This window comes from Oncorhynchus nerka, linkage group LG3 (assembly GCF_034236695.1).
Source record: "Oncorhynchus nerka isolate Pitt River linkage group LG3, Oner_Uvic_2.0, whole genome shotgun sequence".
NCBI classification, from domain to species: Eukaryota; Metazoa; Chordata; class Actinopteri; order Salmoniformes; family Salmonidae; genus Oncorhynchus; species Oncorhynchus nerka.
The window spans coordinates 86,306,120-86,322,533 of NC_088398.1; the positions used below are offsets into that span (position 1 = coordinate 86,306,120).

The 16,414-nt window shown below is 48.8% G+C and overlaps 1 protein-coding gene across 1 annotated transcript in view; it reads right to left on the reverse strand.

Moving 5' to 3' along the window:
- Positions 1 to 16,414, reverse strand: part of LOC115126463 (trichohyalin-like) — an 82,896-nt gene that overhangs the window by 28,457 nt on the left and 38,025 nt on the right. The window contains 8 exon segments of the mRNA XM_065016372.1: positions 2,919 to 3,075; positions 3,167 to 3,316; positions 6,008 to 6,156; positions 6,351 to 6,521; positions 9,090 to 9,258; positions 12,538 to 12,846; positions 13,084 to 13,190; positions 13,324 to 13,489. Of these exon segments, the coding sequence (XP_064872444.1) occupies positions 2,919 to 3,075; positions 3,167 to 3,316; positions 6,008 to 6,156; positions 6,351 to 6,521; positions 9,090 to 9,258; positions 12,538 to 12,846; positions 13,084 to 13,190; positions 13,324 to 13,489 (1,378 nt within the window).

Consider the following 16,414-nt stretch of genomic DNA (forward strand, 5'->3'; position numbering starts at 1 on the left):
AGCAGGTGTATCTCACTGATCATCCCTAAAGCCAACACCTCATTTGGCCGCCTTTCGTTCCAGTACTCTGCTGCCTGTGACTGGAACGAACTGCAAAAATCGCTGAAGTTGGAGACTTTTATCTCCCTCAACAACTTCAAACATCTGCTATCCGAGCAGCTAACCGATCGCTGCAGCTGTACATAGTCTATCGGTAAATAGCCCACCCATTTTTACCTACCTCATCCCCATACTGTTTTTATTTATTTACTTTTCTGCTCTTTTGCACACCAATATCTCTACCTGTACATGACCATCTGATCATTTATCACTCCAGTGTTAATCTGCAAAATTGTAATTATTCGCCTACCTCCTCATGCCTTTTGCACACATTGTATATAGACCCCCCTTTTTTTCTACTGTGTTATTGACTTGTTAATTGTTTACTCCATGTGTAACTCTGTGTTGTCTGTTCACACTGCTATGCTTTATCTTGGCCAGGTCGCAGTTGCAAATGAGAACTTGTTCTCAACTAGCCTACCTGGTTAAATAAAGGTGAAATAAAAAAAATAAAAATAAAGTTTGGGGCATCTGGAAAAAAGCTTGTCCGGAGAAGACAAGTTGAGAGTTAACATCAGTCCTGTGTCATGCCAACAGTAAAGCATCCTGAGACCATTCATGTGTGGGGTTGCTTCTCAGCCAAGGGAGTGGACTCACTCACAATTTGCCTAAGAACACAGCCATGAATAAAGAATGGTACCAACACATCCTCCAAGAGCAACTTCTCCCAATCATCCAGGAACAGTTTGGTGACGAACAATGCCTTTTCCAGCATGATGGAGCACCTTGCCATAAGGCAAAAGTGATAACTAAGTGGCTCGGGGAACAAAACATTGTCATTTCAGGTCCATGGCCAGAAAACTCCCCAGACCTTAATCCCATTGAGAACTTGTGGTCAATCCTCAAGAGGCGGGTGGACAAACAAAAACCCGGAGATTCTGACAAACTCCAAGCACTGATTATGCAAGAATGGGCTGCCATCAGTCAGGATGTGGCCCAGAAGTTAATTGACAGCATGCCAGGGCGGATTGCAGAGGTCTTGAAAAAGAAGGGTCAACACTGCAAATATTGACTCTTTGCATCAACTTCATGTAATTGTCAATAAAAGCCTTTGACACTTATGAAATGCTTGTAATTATACTTCAGTATTCCATAGTAACATCTGACAGAAATATCTAAAGACACTGAAGCAGCTAACTTTGTGAAAATTAATATTTGTGTCATTCTCAAAACGTTTGGCCACGACTGTAAACTAAAATATGAAAATACTACATGTCTCAATCGGATTGACCTTCATGTTTTGAGCGTCCAGGCCGAGCCGACTACGCTATTTTCTAGATTTTGTACCACTTCTTTTTTCTCAGGCCTCCATTGATTTAGTCACTCAAATTCTAGTAATCCGACAAGGGTAAAAACTCCAATGCCTTTTAAAGGGAGAGAGACGTGTGGTTTGGCCCATTAGTTTTCTCGGAGGAGTATCTACACAATTAACATAGTATTTTACCCATTGGTCAAAAGAAGCGTTTTTTTTGATCAGACACCCTACAATCTATTTTCAAAATGAAACGAAGTGGCAAGAAAACGTATGTATGTGAACCCTTTGGATTTGTGGTTACAGTGGATCTGATCTTCACAACAAAAGACAAACACAGTCTGCTTAAACTAATAACACACAAACAATATGTTTTCATGACTTTATTGAACACACCGTGTAAACATTCACAGTGCAGGGTGGGAAAAGTATGTGAACCCTTGGATTTAATAACTGGTTGACCCTCCGTTGGCAGCAATAACCTCAACTAGTATGTGAACCCTTGGATTTAATAACTGGTTGACCCTCCTTTGGCAGCAATAACCTCAACTAGTATGTGAACCCTTGGATTTAATAACTGGTTGACCCTCCCCTTTGGCAGCAATAACCTCAACTAGTATGTGAACCCTTGGATTTAATAACTGGTTGACCCTCCTTTGGCAGCAATAACCTCAACCAGTATGTGAACCCTTGGATTTAGTAACTGGTTGACCCTCCCCTTTGGCAGCAATAACCTCAACCAGTATGTGAACCCTTGGATTTAATAACTGGTTGACCCTCCCCTTTGACAGCAATAACCTCAACTAGTATGTGAACCCTTGGATTTAGTAACTGGTTGACCCTCCCCTTTGGCAGCAATAACCTCAACCAGTATGTGAACCCTTGGATTTAGTAACTGGTTGACCCTCCTTTGGCAGCAATAACCTCAACCAGTATGTGAACCCTTGGATTTAATAACTGGTTGACCCCTCTTTAGTAAGCAATAACCTCAACCAGTATGTGAACCCTTGGATTTAATAACTGGTTGACCCTCCCCTTTGGCAGCAATAACCTCAACCAGTATGTGAACCCTTGGATTTAATAACTGGTTGACCCTCCCCTTTGGCAGCAATAACCTCAACCAGTATGTGAACCCTTGGATTTAATAACTGGTTGACTCTCCTTTGGTACCAATAACCTCAACCACATGTTTTCTGTAGTTGCGGATCAGACCTGCACAACGGTCAGGAGGAATTTTGGACCGTTCCTCTCATCTCACCATCATAACTTTTATTTAACTAGGCAAGTCAGTTAAGAACAAATTCGTATTTACATTGACGGCCTACCGGGGAACAGTGGGTTAACTGCCTTGTTCAGGGGAAGAACGACAGATTTGTACCTTGTCAACTCGGGGATTCGACCCAGCAACCTTTCGGTTACTTCCCTGACCGGGAATCGAACCAAGGCCGCGGCGGTGAGAGTGCCGAATCCTAACCAATCATGTAAACAAAGGCCGACTAAATACACAGAGCATGTGTCAGATTCAATCTAACACTCAGAGGTTATAGGTCAGAGGTCATAGTCGTACCTTGCTTAGCGCATCCCTGGCATCAGCAGCTTCCTCCTCTGCCCTCTCCCTGTCCAGCTGTTCTCTCTGCAGCGCTCCCTGTAGACCATGCAGCTCCATGCGGATACAAGCCTCACGCTCACTGAGATGGGCGTTCTCTACCAGGTCCGCCTCCAACCTGTCAATCAAATGGGTTATAAAGCCCTCGTAACATCGACGGTTGTCACAAAGTGCTTTACAGTAACTTTACAGTAACCTGGACTAGGTACCGTCTCTGCCTCTCGCTCTCCAGCTCGTTCCTCTGCTCCTCCTCCCTCTCTCTCTCCAGTCTCAGTCGTTCGTTCTCCTTCCTCCTCTCCTCACTCTGTCTCTCTTCTTCCTTCAGCTGACTCCTCAGGGAGCCCACCATCTCTCTCTCACTGACACACAAACAACATCAACGTTAACAGCAACAACAAACAACAGCAACAGAAACAACAGCAACAGAAACAACATCAACAGAAACAACAGCAACAGAAACAACATCAACAGAAACAACAGCAACAGAAACAACAGCAACAGAAACAACATCAACATAAACAACATCAACAGAAACAACAGCAACAGAAACAACATCAACAGAAACAACAGCAACAGAAACAACAGCAACAGAAACAACATCAACAGAAACAACAGCAACAGAAACAACAGCAACAGAAACAACAGCAACATAAACAACATCAACAGAAACAACAGCAACAGCACAAACAACATCAACAACATCAACAGAAACAACAGCAACAGAAACAACAGCAACAGAAACAACAGCAACAGAAACAAACAACATCGACAACATCAACAACAGCAACAGAAACAACAGCAACAGCACAAACAACATCAACAACATCAACAGAAACAACAGCAACAGAAACAACAGCAACAGCACAAACAACATCAACAACATCAACAGAAACAACAGCAACGGAACGGAAACAACAGCAATAACAGCACAAACATCAACAGTAACGACAAACATCAACCACACAAATAACATCAACAAAAACAACATCAACAGAAACAGCAATATCAACAACATCAACAGAAACAGCAATATCAACAACATCAACAGAAACAGCAACATCAACAACATCAACAGAAACAGCAACATCAACAACATCAACAGAAACATCAACAACATCAACAACATCAACAGAAATATCAACAACATCAACATCAACAGAAACAGCAACAACATCAACAACATCAACAGAAACAGCAACATCAACAACATCAACAGAAACAGCAATATCAACAACATCAACAGAAACATCAACAACATCAACAACATCAACAGCAATATCAACAACATCAACAGAAACAGCAACATCAACAACATCAACAACATCAACAACATCAACAGAAACATCAACAACATCAACAGAAACAGCAACATCAACAACATCAACAGAAACATCAACAACATCAACAGAAATATCAACAACATCAACATCAACAGAAACAGCAACAACATCAACAACATCAACAGAAACAGCAACATCAACAACATCAACAGAAACAGCAATATCAACAACATCAACAGAAACAACAACAACATCAACATCAACAGAAACAACATCAACAGAAACAGCAACAACATCAACAGAAACATCAACAACATCAACAACATCAACAGAAACAGCAATATCAACAACATCAACAATATCAACAGAAACAGCAATATCAACAACATCAACAGAAACAGCAACAACATCAACAACATCAACAGAAACAGCAACAACATCAACAGCAACAACATCAACAGAAACAGCAACAACATCAACAACATCAACAACATCAACAGAAACAGCAATATCAACAACAGAAACATAGATGGGTGAAGCTCCAGTGATTTCCAGTCAGTGACGTCAGTGGTGAGTAACATGTCCTGTGTGTCCTACCTGAGTAACATGTTCTGAGTGTCCTACCTGAGTCACATGTCCTACCTGAGTAACATGTCCTGAGTGTCCTACCTGAGTAACATGTTCTGAGTGTCCTACCTGAGTAACATGTTCTGAGTGTCCTACCTGAGTAACATGTTCTGAGTGTCCTACCTGAGTAACATGTTCTGAGTGTCCTACCTGAGTAACATGTTCTGTGTGTCCTACCTGAGTAACATGTCCTGTGTGCCCTACCTGAGTAACATGTCCTGTGTGTCCTACCTGAGTAACATGTCCTGAGTGTCCTACCTGAGTAACATGTCCTGAGTGTCCTACCTGAGGAACATGTCCTACCTGAGTAACATGTCCTGAGTGTCCTACCTGAGTAGCATGTCCTACCTGAGTAACATGTCCTGTGTGTCCTACCTGAGTAACATGTCCTGAGTGTCCTACCTGAGTAACATGTCCTGCGTGTCCTACCTGAGTAACATGTCCTACCTGAGTATCATGTCCTACCTGAGAACATGTCCTACCTGAGTAACATGTCATGTGTGTCCTACCTGAGTAACATGTCCTACCTGAGTAACATGTCGTGCGTGTCCTACCTGAGTAACATGTCCTACCTGAGGATCATGTCCTACCTGAGTAACATGTCCTACCTGAGTAACATGTCCTGTGTGTCCTACCTGAGTAACATGTCCTGAGTGCCCTACCTGAGGAACATGTCCTACCTGAGTAACATGTCCTGAGTGTCCTACCTGAGTAGCATGTCCTACCTGAGTAACATGTCCCGTGTGTCCTACCTGAGTAACATGTCCTGAGTGTCCTACCTGAGTAACATGTCCTACCTGAGTAACATGTCCTGCGTGTCCTACCTGAGTAACATGTCCTACCTGAGTATCATGTCCTACCTGAGTAACATGTCCTACCTGAGTAACATGTCCTACCTGAGTAACATGTCCTGTGTGTCCTACCTGAGTAACATGTCCTGAGTGTCCTACCTGAGTAACATGTCCTTCCTACCTGAGTAACATGTCCTGAGTGCCCTACCTGAGTAACATGTCCTGAGTGTCCTACCTGAGTAACATGTCCTGAGTGCCCTACCTGAGTAACATGCCCTACCTGAGTAACATGTCCTACCTGAGTATCATGTCCTACCTGAGTAACATGTCCTACCTTAGTATCATGTCCTACCTTAGTAACATGTCCTGAATGTGAGTGAGCTCCTGTTCTTCATACAGGCTCTGTTTCTGCCTCTCCTCTGTGTCAGTCTCCAGCTGTCTGACTCTCTGTTCCAGTCCTGCTCTCTCCTCACCCAGCCTCCGCAGGCTGGCCGCAGCCTCCTGAAGGGATGAGACATGGACACTGGTTGGTTGTTTGGTCTTAACTCTTTCATGGTGAAAAAGGAAGAGATATCTTCGCTACCCAGGAGGAAAAACAGGTTGAAATGACATCAGTAGAACACGCTTGGCCTGCTGGGTGCCGTCTTCAAACAGCCTATCGGGAACAGCGGGACAGATACATGTCATCAACAGACCTGTACTTCCTGGTGCCGCCACAGCAGGTTGGTCTCAGCCTGGGCCAATACAGCCAGCACCTGGGTTAGCCCTCTAGTCAACAGGTCTGGTCCTAACCAATCACTGGACAGAGACAGAGTATGGCTACTGCTACTCTGTCCATCCAGACTCTGGGAGCTCAGCACCTTGGACTGGACAAGAGAAACAACAGAATATATGTCAAACAGGCTATTCTAATGGACCAATAGGAGTGGGCTGGGGGATGTGTTCATTTATAACATTAAACAGGCTATTCTAATGGACCAATAGGAGTGGGCTGGGGGATAACATTAAACAGGCTATTCTAATGGACCAATAGGAGTGGGCTGGGGGATAACATTAAACAGGCTATTCTAATGGACCAATAGGAGTGGGCTGGGGGATAACATTAAACAGGCTATTCTAATGGACCAATAGGAGTGGGCTGGGGGATAACATTAAACAGGCTATTCTAATGGACCAATAGAGTGGGCTGGGGGATAACATTAAACAGGCTATTCTAATGGACCAATAGGAGTGGGCTGGGGGATAACATTAAACAGGCTATTCTAATGGACCAATAGGAGTGGGCTGGGGGATAACATTAAACAGGCTATTCTAATGGACCAATAGGAGTGGGCTGGGGGATAACATTAAACAGGCTATTCTAATGGACCAATAGGAGTGGGCTGGGGGATGTGTTCATTTCTACATAGTAGAAAGAAGGGTACCAAAACAATGGATTTGTAAATAGCCTTATTCTAAAATGGATTAAATATTTTCTTCATTTAATTATTATTCTTTTTTAATTACACACAATATCCCATAATGACAATGCGAAAACAGTTTACATTTTTTTTTGTGCAAATTTATAAAAAAGAAAAAACAGAAATACCTGATTTAAAAAGTATTCAGACCCTTTGCCTTAAGACTTGAAATGGAGCTCAGGTGCGTCCTGTTTCCATTGATCATCCTTGAGATGTTTCTACAACTTGATTGGAGTCCACTTGAGGTAAATTCAATTGATTGGACATGATTTGGAAAGGCACATCTGTCTATATAAGGTCCCACAGTTGACAGTGCATGTCAGAGCAAAAACCAAGTCATGAGGTTGAAAGATTTGTCCGTAGAGCTCCGAGACAGGATGGTATCAAGGCACAGATCTGGGGAAGGTTACCACAACATTTCTGCAGCATTGAAGGTCCCCAAGAACACAGTGGCCTCCATCATTCTTAAATGGAAGAAGTTTGGAACCACCAAGATCCTTCCTAGAGCTGGCCGTCCAGCCAAACTGAGCAAACAGGGGAGAAGGGCCTTGGACAGGGAGCTGACCAAGAACCAAATGGTCACTCTGACAGAGGTTCAGAGTTCCTCTGTGGAGATGGGAGAACCTTCTAGAGGGACAACCATCTCTGCAGCACTCCACCAATCAGGCCTTTATGGTAGAGTGGCCAGATGGAAGCCACTCCTCAGTAAAAGGCACATGACAGCCTGCTTGGAGTTTACCAAAGGCACCTAAAGGACTCTCAGACCATGAGAAACAAAATTCTCCGGTCTGATGAAACCAAGATTGAACTCTTTGGCCTGAATGCCAAGCATCACGTCTGGTGGAAACCTGGCACCATCCCTACGGTGAAGCATGGTGGTGGCAGCATCACGTCTGGAGGAAACCTGGCACCATCCCTACGGTGAAGCATGGTGGTGGCAGCATCACGTCTGGAGGAAACCTGGCACCATCCCTACGGTGAAGCATGGTGGTGGCAGCATCACGTCTGGAGGAAACCTGGCACCATCCCTACGGTGAAGCATGGTGGTGGCAGCATCACGTCTGGAGGAAACCTGGCACCATCCCTACGGTGAAGCATGGTGGTGGCAGCATCACGTCTGGAGGAAACCTGGCACCATCCCTACGGTGAATCATGGTGGTGGCAGCATCATGCTGTGGGGATGTTTTTCAGCAGCAGGGACTGGGAGACTAGTCAGGATCGAGGGAAAGATGAACAGAGCAGGACAATAACCCTATGCACACAGCCAAGACACTATCCCTACGGTGAAGCATGGTGGTGGCAGCATCATGCTGTGAGGATGTTTTTCAGCAGCAGGGACTGGGAGACTAGTCAGGATCAAGGGAAAGATGAACAGAGCAAAGTACAGAGAGATCCTTGATGAAAACATGCTCCAGAGGGCTCAGGATCTCAGAATGGGGCGAAGGTTCACCTTCCAACAGGACAACAACACTAAGCACACAGCCAAGAGAACGCAGGAGTGGCTTAAGGACAAGTCTCTGAATGTCCTTGAGTAGCCCAGCCAGAGCCTGGACTTGAACCCGATCGAACATCTCTGGAGAGACCTGAAAATAGCTGTGCACCGACGCTCCCCATCCAACCTGACAGAGCTTTAGAGGGTCTGCAGAGAAGAACGGGAGAAACTCCTCAAATACAGGTGTGCCAAGTTTGTAGCGTCAAACCCAAGAATACTTGAGGCTGTAATCGCTGCCAAAGGTGCTTCAACAAATGAATACTTATGTAAATGTGATACTTCATTTTTTTGTATTTTTATAAATTAGAAAAATATATATAAAAACCCTGTTTCGCTTTGTTATTATGGAGTATAATCTGTAGAGAAAAAAATGATTTAATTAATTTTAGAATAAGTCTGTAACGTAACAAAATGTTGAAAATGTCAGGGGGTCTGAATACTTCCTGAATGCTGTATATTCTGATCCTAGCGGTCAGTCTTACCAGTTTTAGAACGGCCTGATAGACACACTCTAGAGTTCTCTCTGTGTTTGTCTGTCTCTCCTTTTCTCGCTCCTCTTTCTTCTCCGAAGCCATCCCTCGCTCCATCTTCCTCTCCTCCTCCTGTCGTTCTATCTTTTGATCCTGAATGGTACGAGATAACTCTGAGATCCTGTGGATGCAGAGTGAGAGGAGGACGGTTGGAGGAGTGCAGAAACAACCCTGTCTACCTCTAGAAACAGGATGTATCATGTCTGAGGCAGAGACAAAGGCTGTGTCCCAAATGCAACCCTGTTCCCAGGAAGTGCTCCCCCCCGGTCAAAGGGAGAGCCCCCTGGTCAAAGAGAGAGCCCCCCGGGTCAAAGGGACAGCCCCCGGGTCAAAGAGAGAGCCCCCTGGTCAAAGAGAGAGCCCCCCAGGTCAAAGAGAGAGCCCCCTGGTCAAAGAGAGAGCCCCCTGGTCAAAGAGAGAGCCCCCCTGGTCAAAGAGAGAGCCCCCCTGGTCAAAGAGAGAGCCCCCTGGTCAAGAGAGAGCCCCGGTCAAGAGAGAGCCCCGGTCAAAGAGAGAGCCCCGGTCAAAGAGAGAGCCCCCAGGTCAAAGAGAGAGCCCCCAGGTCAAAGAGAGAGCCCCCAGGTCAAAGGGAGAGCCCCTGGACAAAGGGAGAGCCCCTGGTCAAAGAGAGAGCCCCCAGGTCAAAGAGAGAGCCCCCAGGTCAAAGAGAGAGCCCCCAGGTCAAAGAGAGAGCCCCCGGTCAAAGAGAGAGCCCCGGTCAAAGAGAGAGCCCCCAGTCAAAGAGAGAGCCCCCAGGTCAAAGAGAGAGCCCCCCGGTCAAGAGAGAGCCCCCAGTCAAAGAGAGCCCCCAGTCAAAGAGAGAGCCCCCAGTCAAAGGAGAGCCCCCGGTCAAAGAGAGAGCCCCCTGGTCAAAGAGAGAGCCCCCAGTCAAAGAGAGAGCCCCCAGTCAAAGAGAGAGCCCCCAGTCAAAGAGAGAGCCCCCGGTCAAAGAGAGAGCCCCCAGTCAAAGAGAGAGCCCCTGGTCAAAGAGAGAGCCCCCAGTCAAAGAGAGAGCCCCCGGTCAAAGAGAGAGCCCCCAGTCAAAGAGAGAGCCCCCAGTCAAGAGAGAGCCCCCAGGTCAAAGAGAGAACCCCCAGTCAAAGAGAGACCCCCGGTCAAAGAGAGAGCCCCCAGGTCAAAGGGAGAGTCCCCCAGTCAAAGAGAGAGCCCCCAGGTCAAAGAGAGAGCCCCCTGGTCAAAAGAGAGCCCCCTGGTCAAAGAGAGAGCCCCCTGGTCAAAGAGAGAGCCCCCTGGTCAAAGAGAGCCCCCTGGTCAAAGAGAGAGCCCCGGTCAAAGAGAGAGCCCCCGGTCAAAGAGAGCCCCCAGGTCAAAAGAGAGCCCCCAGGTCAAAGAGAGAGCCCCCAGGTCAAAGGAGAGCCCCTGGACAAAGGAGAGCCCCTGGTCAAAGAGAGCCCCCAGTCAAAGAGAGAGCCCCCTGGTCAAAGAGAGAGCCCCCAGTCAAAAGAGAGCCCCCCGGTCAAAGAGAGAGCCCCCAGTCAAAGAGAGAGCCCCCAGTCAAAGAGAGAGCCCCCAGGTCAAAGAGAGAACCCCCAGTCAAAGAGAGACCCCCGGTCAAAGAGAGAGCCCCCAGGTCAAAGGGAGAGTCCCCCAGTCAAAAGAGAGCCCCCAGGTCAAAGAGAGAGCCCCCAGGTCAAAGAGAGAGCCCCCAGTCAAAGAGAGAGCCCCCAGGTCAAAGAGAGAGCCCCCAGTCAAAGAGAGAGCCCCCAGTCAAAGAGAGAGCACCCCTGGTCAAAGGGAGAGCCCCCAGTCAAAGAGAGAGCCCCCAGGTCAAAGAGAGAGCCTCCTGGTCAAAGAGAGAGCCCCCTGGTCAAAGGGAGAGCCCCCAGTCAAAGAGAGAGCCCCCAGTCAAAGAGAGAGCCCCCAGGTCAAAGGGAGAGCCCCCAGGTCAAAGAGAGAACCCCCAGTAAAAGAGAGACCCCCCAGTCAAAGAGAGAGCCCCCAGGTCAAAGGGAGAGCACCCTGGTCAAAGGGAGAGCCCCCAGTCAAAGAGAGAGCCCCCAGGTCAAAAGAGAGCCCCCAGTCAAAGAGAGAGCCCCCAGGTCAAAGAGAGAGCCCCCAGTCAAAGAGAGAGCCCCCAGTCAAAGAGAGAGCCCCCAGTCAAAGAGAGAGCCCCCTGGTCAAAGGGAGAGCCCCCAGTCAAAGAGAGAGCCCCCAGGTCAAAGAGAGAGCCTCCTGGTCAAAGAGAGAGCCCCCAGTCAAAGAGAGAGCCCCCAGGTCAAAGAGAGAGCCTCCTGGTCAAAGAGAGAGCCCCCTGGGTCAAAGAGAGAACCCCTGGTCAAGAGAGAGCCCCCGGTCAAAGAGAGAGCCCCTGGTCAAGAGAGAGCCCCCAGGTCAAAGAGAGAGCCCCCAGTCAAAGAGAGAGCCCCCAGGTCAAAGGGAGAGCCCCCAGGTCAAAGGGAGAGCCCCCAGTCAAAGAGAGAGCCCCCAGGTCAAAGAGAGAGCCCCCAGTCAAAGAGAGAGCCCCCAGGTCAAAGAGAGAGCCCCCAGTCAAAGAGAGAGCCCCCAGTCAAAGAGAGAGCCCCCAGTCAAAGAGAGAGCCCCCAGTCAAAGAGAGAGACCCCTGGTCAAAGGAGAGCCCCCAGTCAAAGAGAGAGCCCCCAGGTCAAAGAGAGAGCCTCCTGGTCAAAGAGAGAGCCCCCAGTCAAAGAGAGAGCCCCCAGGTCAAAGAGAGAGCCTCCTGGTCAAAGAGAGAGCCCCCAGTCAAGAGAGAGCCCCTGGGTCAAAGAGAGAAGCCCCCGGTCAAAGAGAGAGCCCCCGGTCAAAGAGAGAGCCCCTGGTCAAAGAGAGAGCCCCCAGGTCAAAGAGAGAGCCCCCAGTCAAAGAGAGAGCCCCCGGTCAAAGAGAGAGCCCCTGGTCAAAGAGAGAGCCCCCAGGTCAAAGAGAGAGCCCCAGGTCAAAGAGAGAGCCCCTGGTCAAAGAGAGAGCCCCCAGGTCAAAGAGAGAGCCCCCAGGTCAAAGAGAGTAACCCCTGGTCAAAGAGAGTAACCCCCAGGTCAAAGGGAGAGCCTCCTGGTCAAAGGGAGAGCCCCTGGTCAAAGGAGAGCCCCCAGGTCAAAGAGAGAGCCCCCAGTCAAAGAGAGAGCCCCTGGTCAAAGAGAGAGCCCCCTGGTCAAAGAGAGAGCCCCCTGGTCAAAGAGAGTAACCCCCTGGTCAAAGGGAGAGCCCCCTGGTCAAAGGGAGAGCCCCCAGGTCAAAGAGAGAGCCCCCCAGGTCAAAGAGAGAGCCCCCCAGTCAAAGAGAGAGCCCCCTGGGTCAAAGGGAGTGCACTATACAGGGAATAATGTGCCATTTGGGACACAACCCAAAGCAGTGAGTATTGTTTTCAGATGGTGAATGCAGGAAAGGCAGGGCAGGGTGCTCCCTTTACGGATGGAGTGACCTGTTATTCAGATGCAGGGTCTCAGCTTCATAGAGGGCTCTGAGCTCTGTCAGCTCCCTCTCTCTCTCCTCTCTCTCTCTCTCCTTCTGGTCGTGGTCCAGATCCTGCAAGGAGAGAGGGCCTAGGGTGGAGGAGAGAGGAGGTGAGCCCGGGGTGGAGGAGTGGGGTGGGGCGGAGGCAGAGCGGGGAGCAAGATGGAGGCTGGTTGTAGGGTCACTGGGCCGTAGAGATAGAGACACCACTGAACCACAGTGGGAGAGGAGAGAGGAAGACAGACGAGAGAACTCAGCTCTAAGCTCCCAGAGGTCCCTGTGGGTGGGACAAACAAAAATCATTATCAACTGGACTACATATCAGAAGTACGTCCAGAATGGCACTCTAATCACTATACATTACTTTAGACCAGAGCCATAGGGCTCTTTAAACCAGAGCTCTAGTCAAAAGTAGTGCACTATATAGGGAGTAGGGTGCCACTTCAGACACACCCGTAGAGATAGAGTTTAAGATACTGGTTTGAATTGTTTTCCAGGCATCTGTTTACCTCACCTGTCAGTGGCAGTCTTCACAGTGTGACAGTGTCGTCTCAGAGTGACCACATCTCCCCACATGGACATCAGACGACTCTGCCCGCGGTCGACATGACCGGTCAGTCGCTGAAGAAGAAGAGAGAGAAGAGGGGAAGGAAGACAGGGATGGTCCTGCATGATGACACAACTCCAGTAACTTAGGTAACATGAAACAACAATGAAACACATCTCCTAGTCGGTCTAATGTCAATCAGTCTACCTCTTTCTCTTTCTGCCACTCCATCTCCCTCAGTCCCGCCTCCTCCACCGCTTTGGACCAATCGGTAGTCAGTTTGCAAAGGTCCTCTCTCAGTGCTTCATTTACCTGGCCTGATTGGCTGAGCTGGCCACGAAGGAGAGAGTTCAGCTCTGCCAGCCCTACACTCCTGCTCACACCCAAACACACACCAAACACACACAAAACACACCCAAACACACCCAAACACACCCAAACACACCCAAACACACCCAACACACCCAAACACACCCAAACACACCCAAACACACCCAAACACACCCAAACACACCCAAACACACCCAACACACCCAAACACACCCAAACACACCCAACACACCCAAACACACCCAAACACACCCAAACACACCCAACACACCCAAACACACCCAAACCAAACACACCCAAACACACACCAAACACACCCAACACACCAAACACACACCAAACACACCCAACACACCAAACACACCCAAACACACCCAACACACCCAAACCAAACACACCCAAACACACCAAACACACCCAAACAAAAACACCCAAAACACACCCAAACACACCCAAACACACCCAACACACCCAACACACCCAAACCAAACACACCCAACCACACCAAACACACCCAAACAAAAACACCCAAACACACCCAAACACACCAAACACACACCCAAACACACCCAAACACACACCCAACCACACCCAACACACCCAAACAAAAACACCCAAACACACCTAAACACACCCAAACACACCCAAACACACCAAACACACACCCAAACACACCCAAACACACACCCAAACACACACCCAACCACACCAAACACACCAAACACACCCAAACACACCCAAACACACCCAACACACCCAAACCAAACACACCCAACCACACCAAACACACCCAAACAAAAACACCCAAACACACCCAAACACACCCAAACACACCAAACACACACCCAAACACACCCAAACACACACCCAACCACACCCAACACACCCAAACAAAAACAGTTAAACACACCCAAACACACCAAACACACCAAAACACACCCAAACACACCCAAACACACACCCAAACACACACCCAACCACACCAAACACACCAAACACACCCAAACACACCCAAACACACCCAAACACACACCCAAACACACACCCAAAGGGAATTAAGCGTCACAATCTTGTCACGGTACCTTATTATATTGTCAAAATAAATATATATATAGTGGTGGTTACAGGTACTATAGACACATTCCTATGATTTAACAGGCAGTTTATATCATATTTACCTGACACGCAAAAAGAAACTACAACATTTAGAAAAAAGTACATAAACAAAATAAAAGTATTGATCATATAAAAGTTTTAAAAGTTAGAACACAGTCATTATATAAAGATAAAGAAACCTAATGTGGTGAGCCACCCTACTTCCTGTTTCTCCCAAACCCACGCCTCCATCCAACCTCTCTTCCTGTTCCCCCAACCCCACGCCTCCATCCAACCTCTCTTCCTGTTCCCCCAACCCCACGCCTCCATCCAACCTCTCTTCCTGTTCCCCCAACCCCACGCCTCCATCCAACCTCTCTTCCTGTTTCTCCCAACCCCACGCCTCCATCCAACCTCTCTTCCTGTTCCCCCAACCCCACGCCTCCATCCAACCTCTCTTCCTGTTCCCCCAACCCCACGCCTCCATCCAACCTCTCTTCCTGTTCCCCCAACCCCACGCCTCCATCCAACCTCTCTTCCTGTTCCCCCAACCCCACGCCTCCATCCAACCTCTCTTCCTGTTCCCAACCCCACGCCTCCATCCAACCTCTCTTCCTGTTCCCCAACCCCACGCCTCCATCCAACCTCTCTTCCTGTTCCCCCAACCCCACGCCTCCATCCAACCTCTCTTCCTGTTCCTCCAACCCCACGCCTCCATCCAACCTCTCTTCCTGTTCCCCCAACCCCACGCCTCCATCCAACCTCTCTTCCTGTTCCCCCAACCCCACGCCTCCATCCAACCTCTCTTCCTGTTCCCCCAACCCCACGCCACCATCCAACCTCTCTTCCTGTTCCCCCAACCCCACGCCTCCATCCAACCTCTCTTCCTGTTCCCCCAACCCCACGCCTCCATCCAACCTCTCTTCCTGTTCCTCCAACCCCACGCCTCCATCCAACTCTCTTCCTGTTCCTCCAACCCCACGCCTCCATCCAACCTCTCTTCCTGTTCCCCAACCCCACGCCTCCATCCAACCTCTCTTCCTGTTCCTCCAACCCCACGCCTCCATCCAACCTCTCTTCCTGTTCCCCCAACCCCACGTTCCCCCTCCATCCAACCTCTTCCTGTTCCCCCAACCCCACGCCTCCATCCAACCTCTCTTCCTGTTCCCCAACCCCACGCTCCATCCAACCTCTTCCTGTTCCCCAACCCCACGCTCCATCCAACCTCTCTTCCTGTTCCCCCAACCCCACACCTCCATCCAACCCTCTTCCTGTTCCCCCAACCCCACGCTCCATCCAACCTCTCTTCCTGTTCCTCCAACCCCACGCCTCCATCCAACCTCTCTTCCTGTTCCCCCAACCCCACGCCTCCATCCAACCTCTCTTCCTGTTCCCCAATCCCACGCCTCCATCCAACCTCTCTTCCTGTTCCCCCAACCCCACGCTCCATCCAACCCTCTTCCTGTTCCCCCAACCCCACGCTCCATCCAACCTCTCTTCCTGTTCCCCCAACCCCACGCCTCCATCCAACCTCTCTTCCTGTTCCCCAACCCCACGCCTCCATCCAACCTCTCTTCCTGTTCCTCCAACCCCACGCCTCCATCCAACCATCCAACAGTAGGGCCGATTATCTTTATAACATGAGATAAAAGCTGAATTGATCTGTGATATTCAATGTGTTTGGGAGTGATTGAGATACATGGTCTAGATATAGTAAAATATAATCTGCGTATAATGAGATGAAGTGATCAGTAGATTTGAGGGAAATTGGTGTTATTTATTTTGATTGAGGAATTGCCTGGGCCAGGTGTTCCAATGTGTAACAAAAATGGCAAAGGAGAAATTGCATCACCTTGTCTGCTGCTTCTAAATC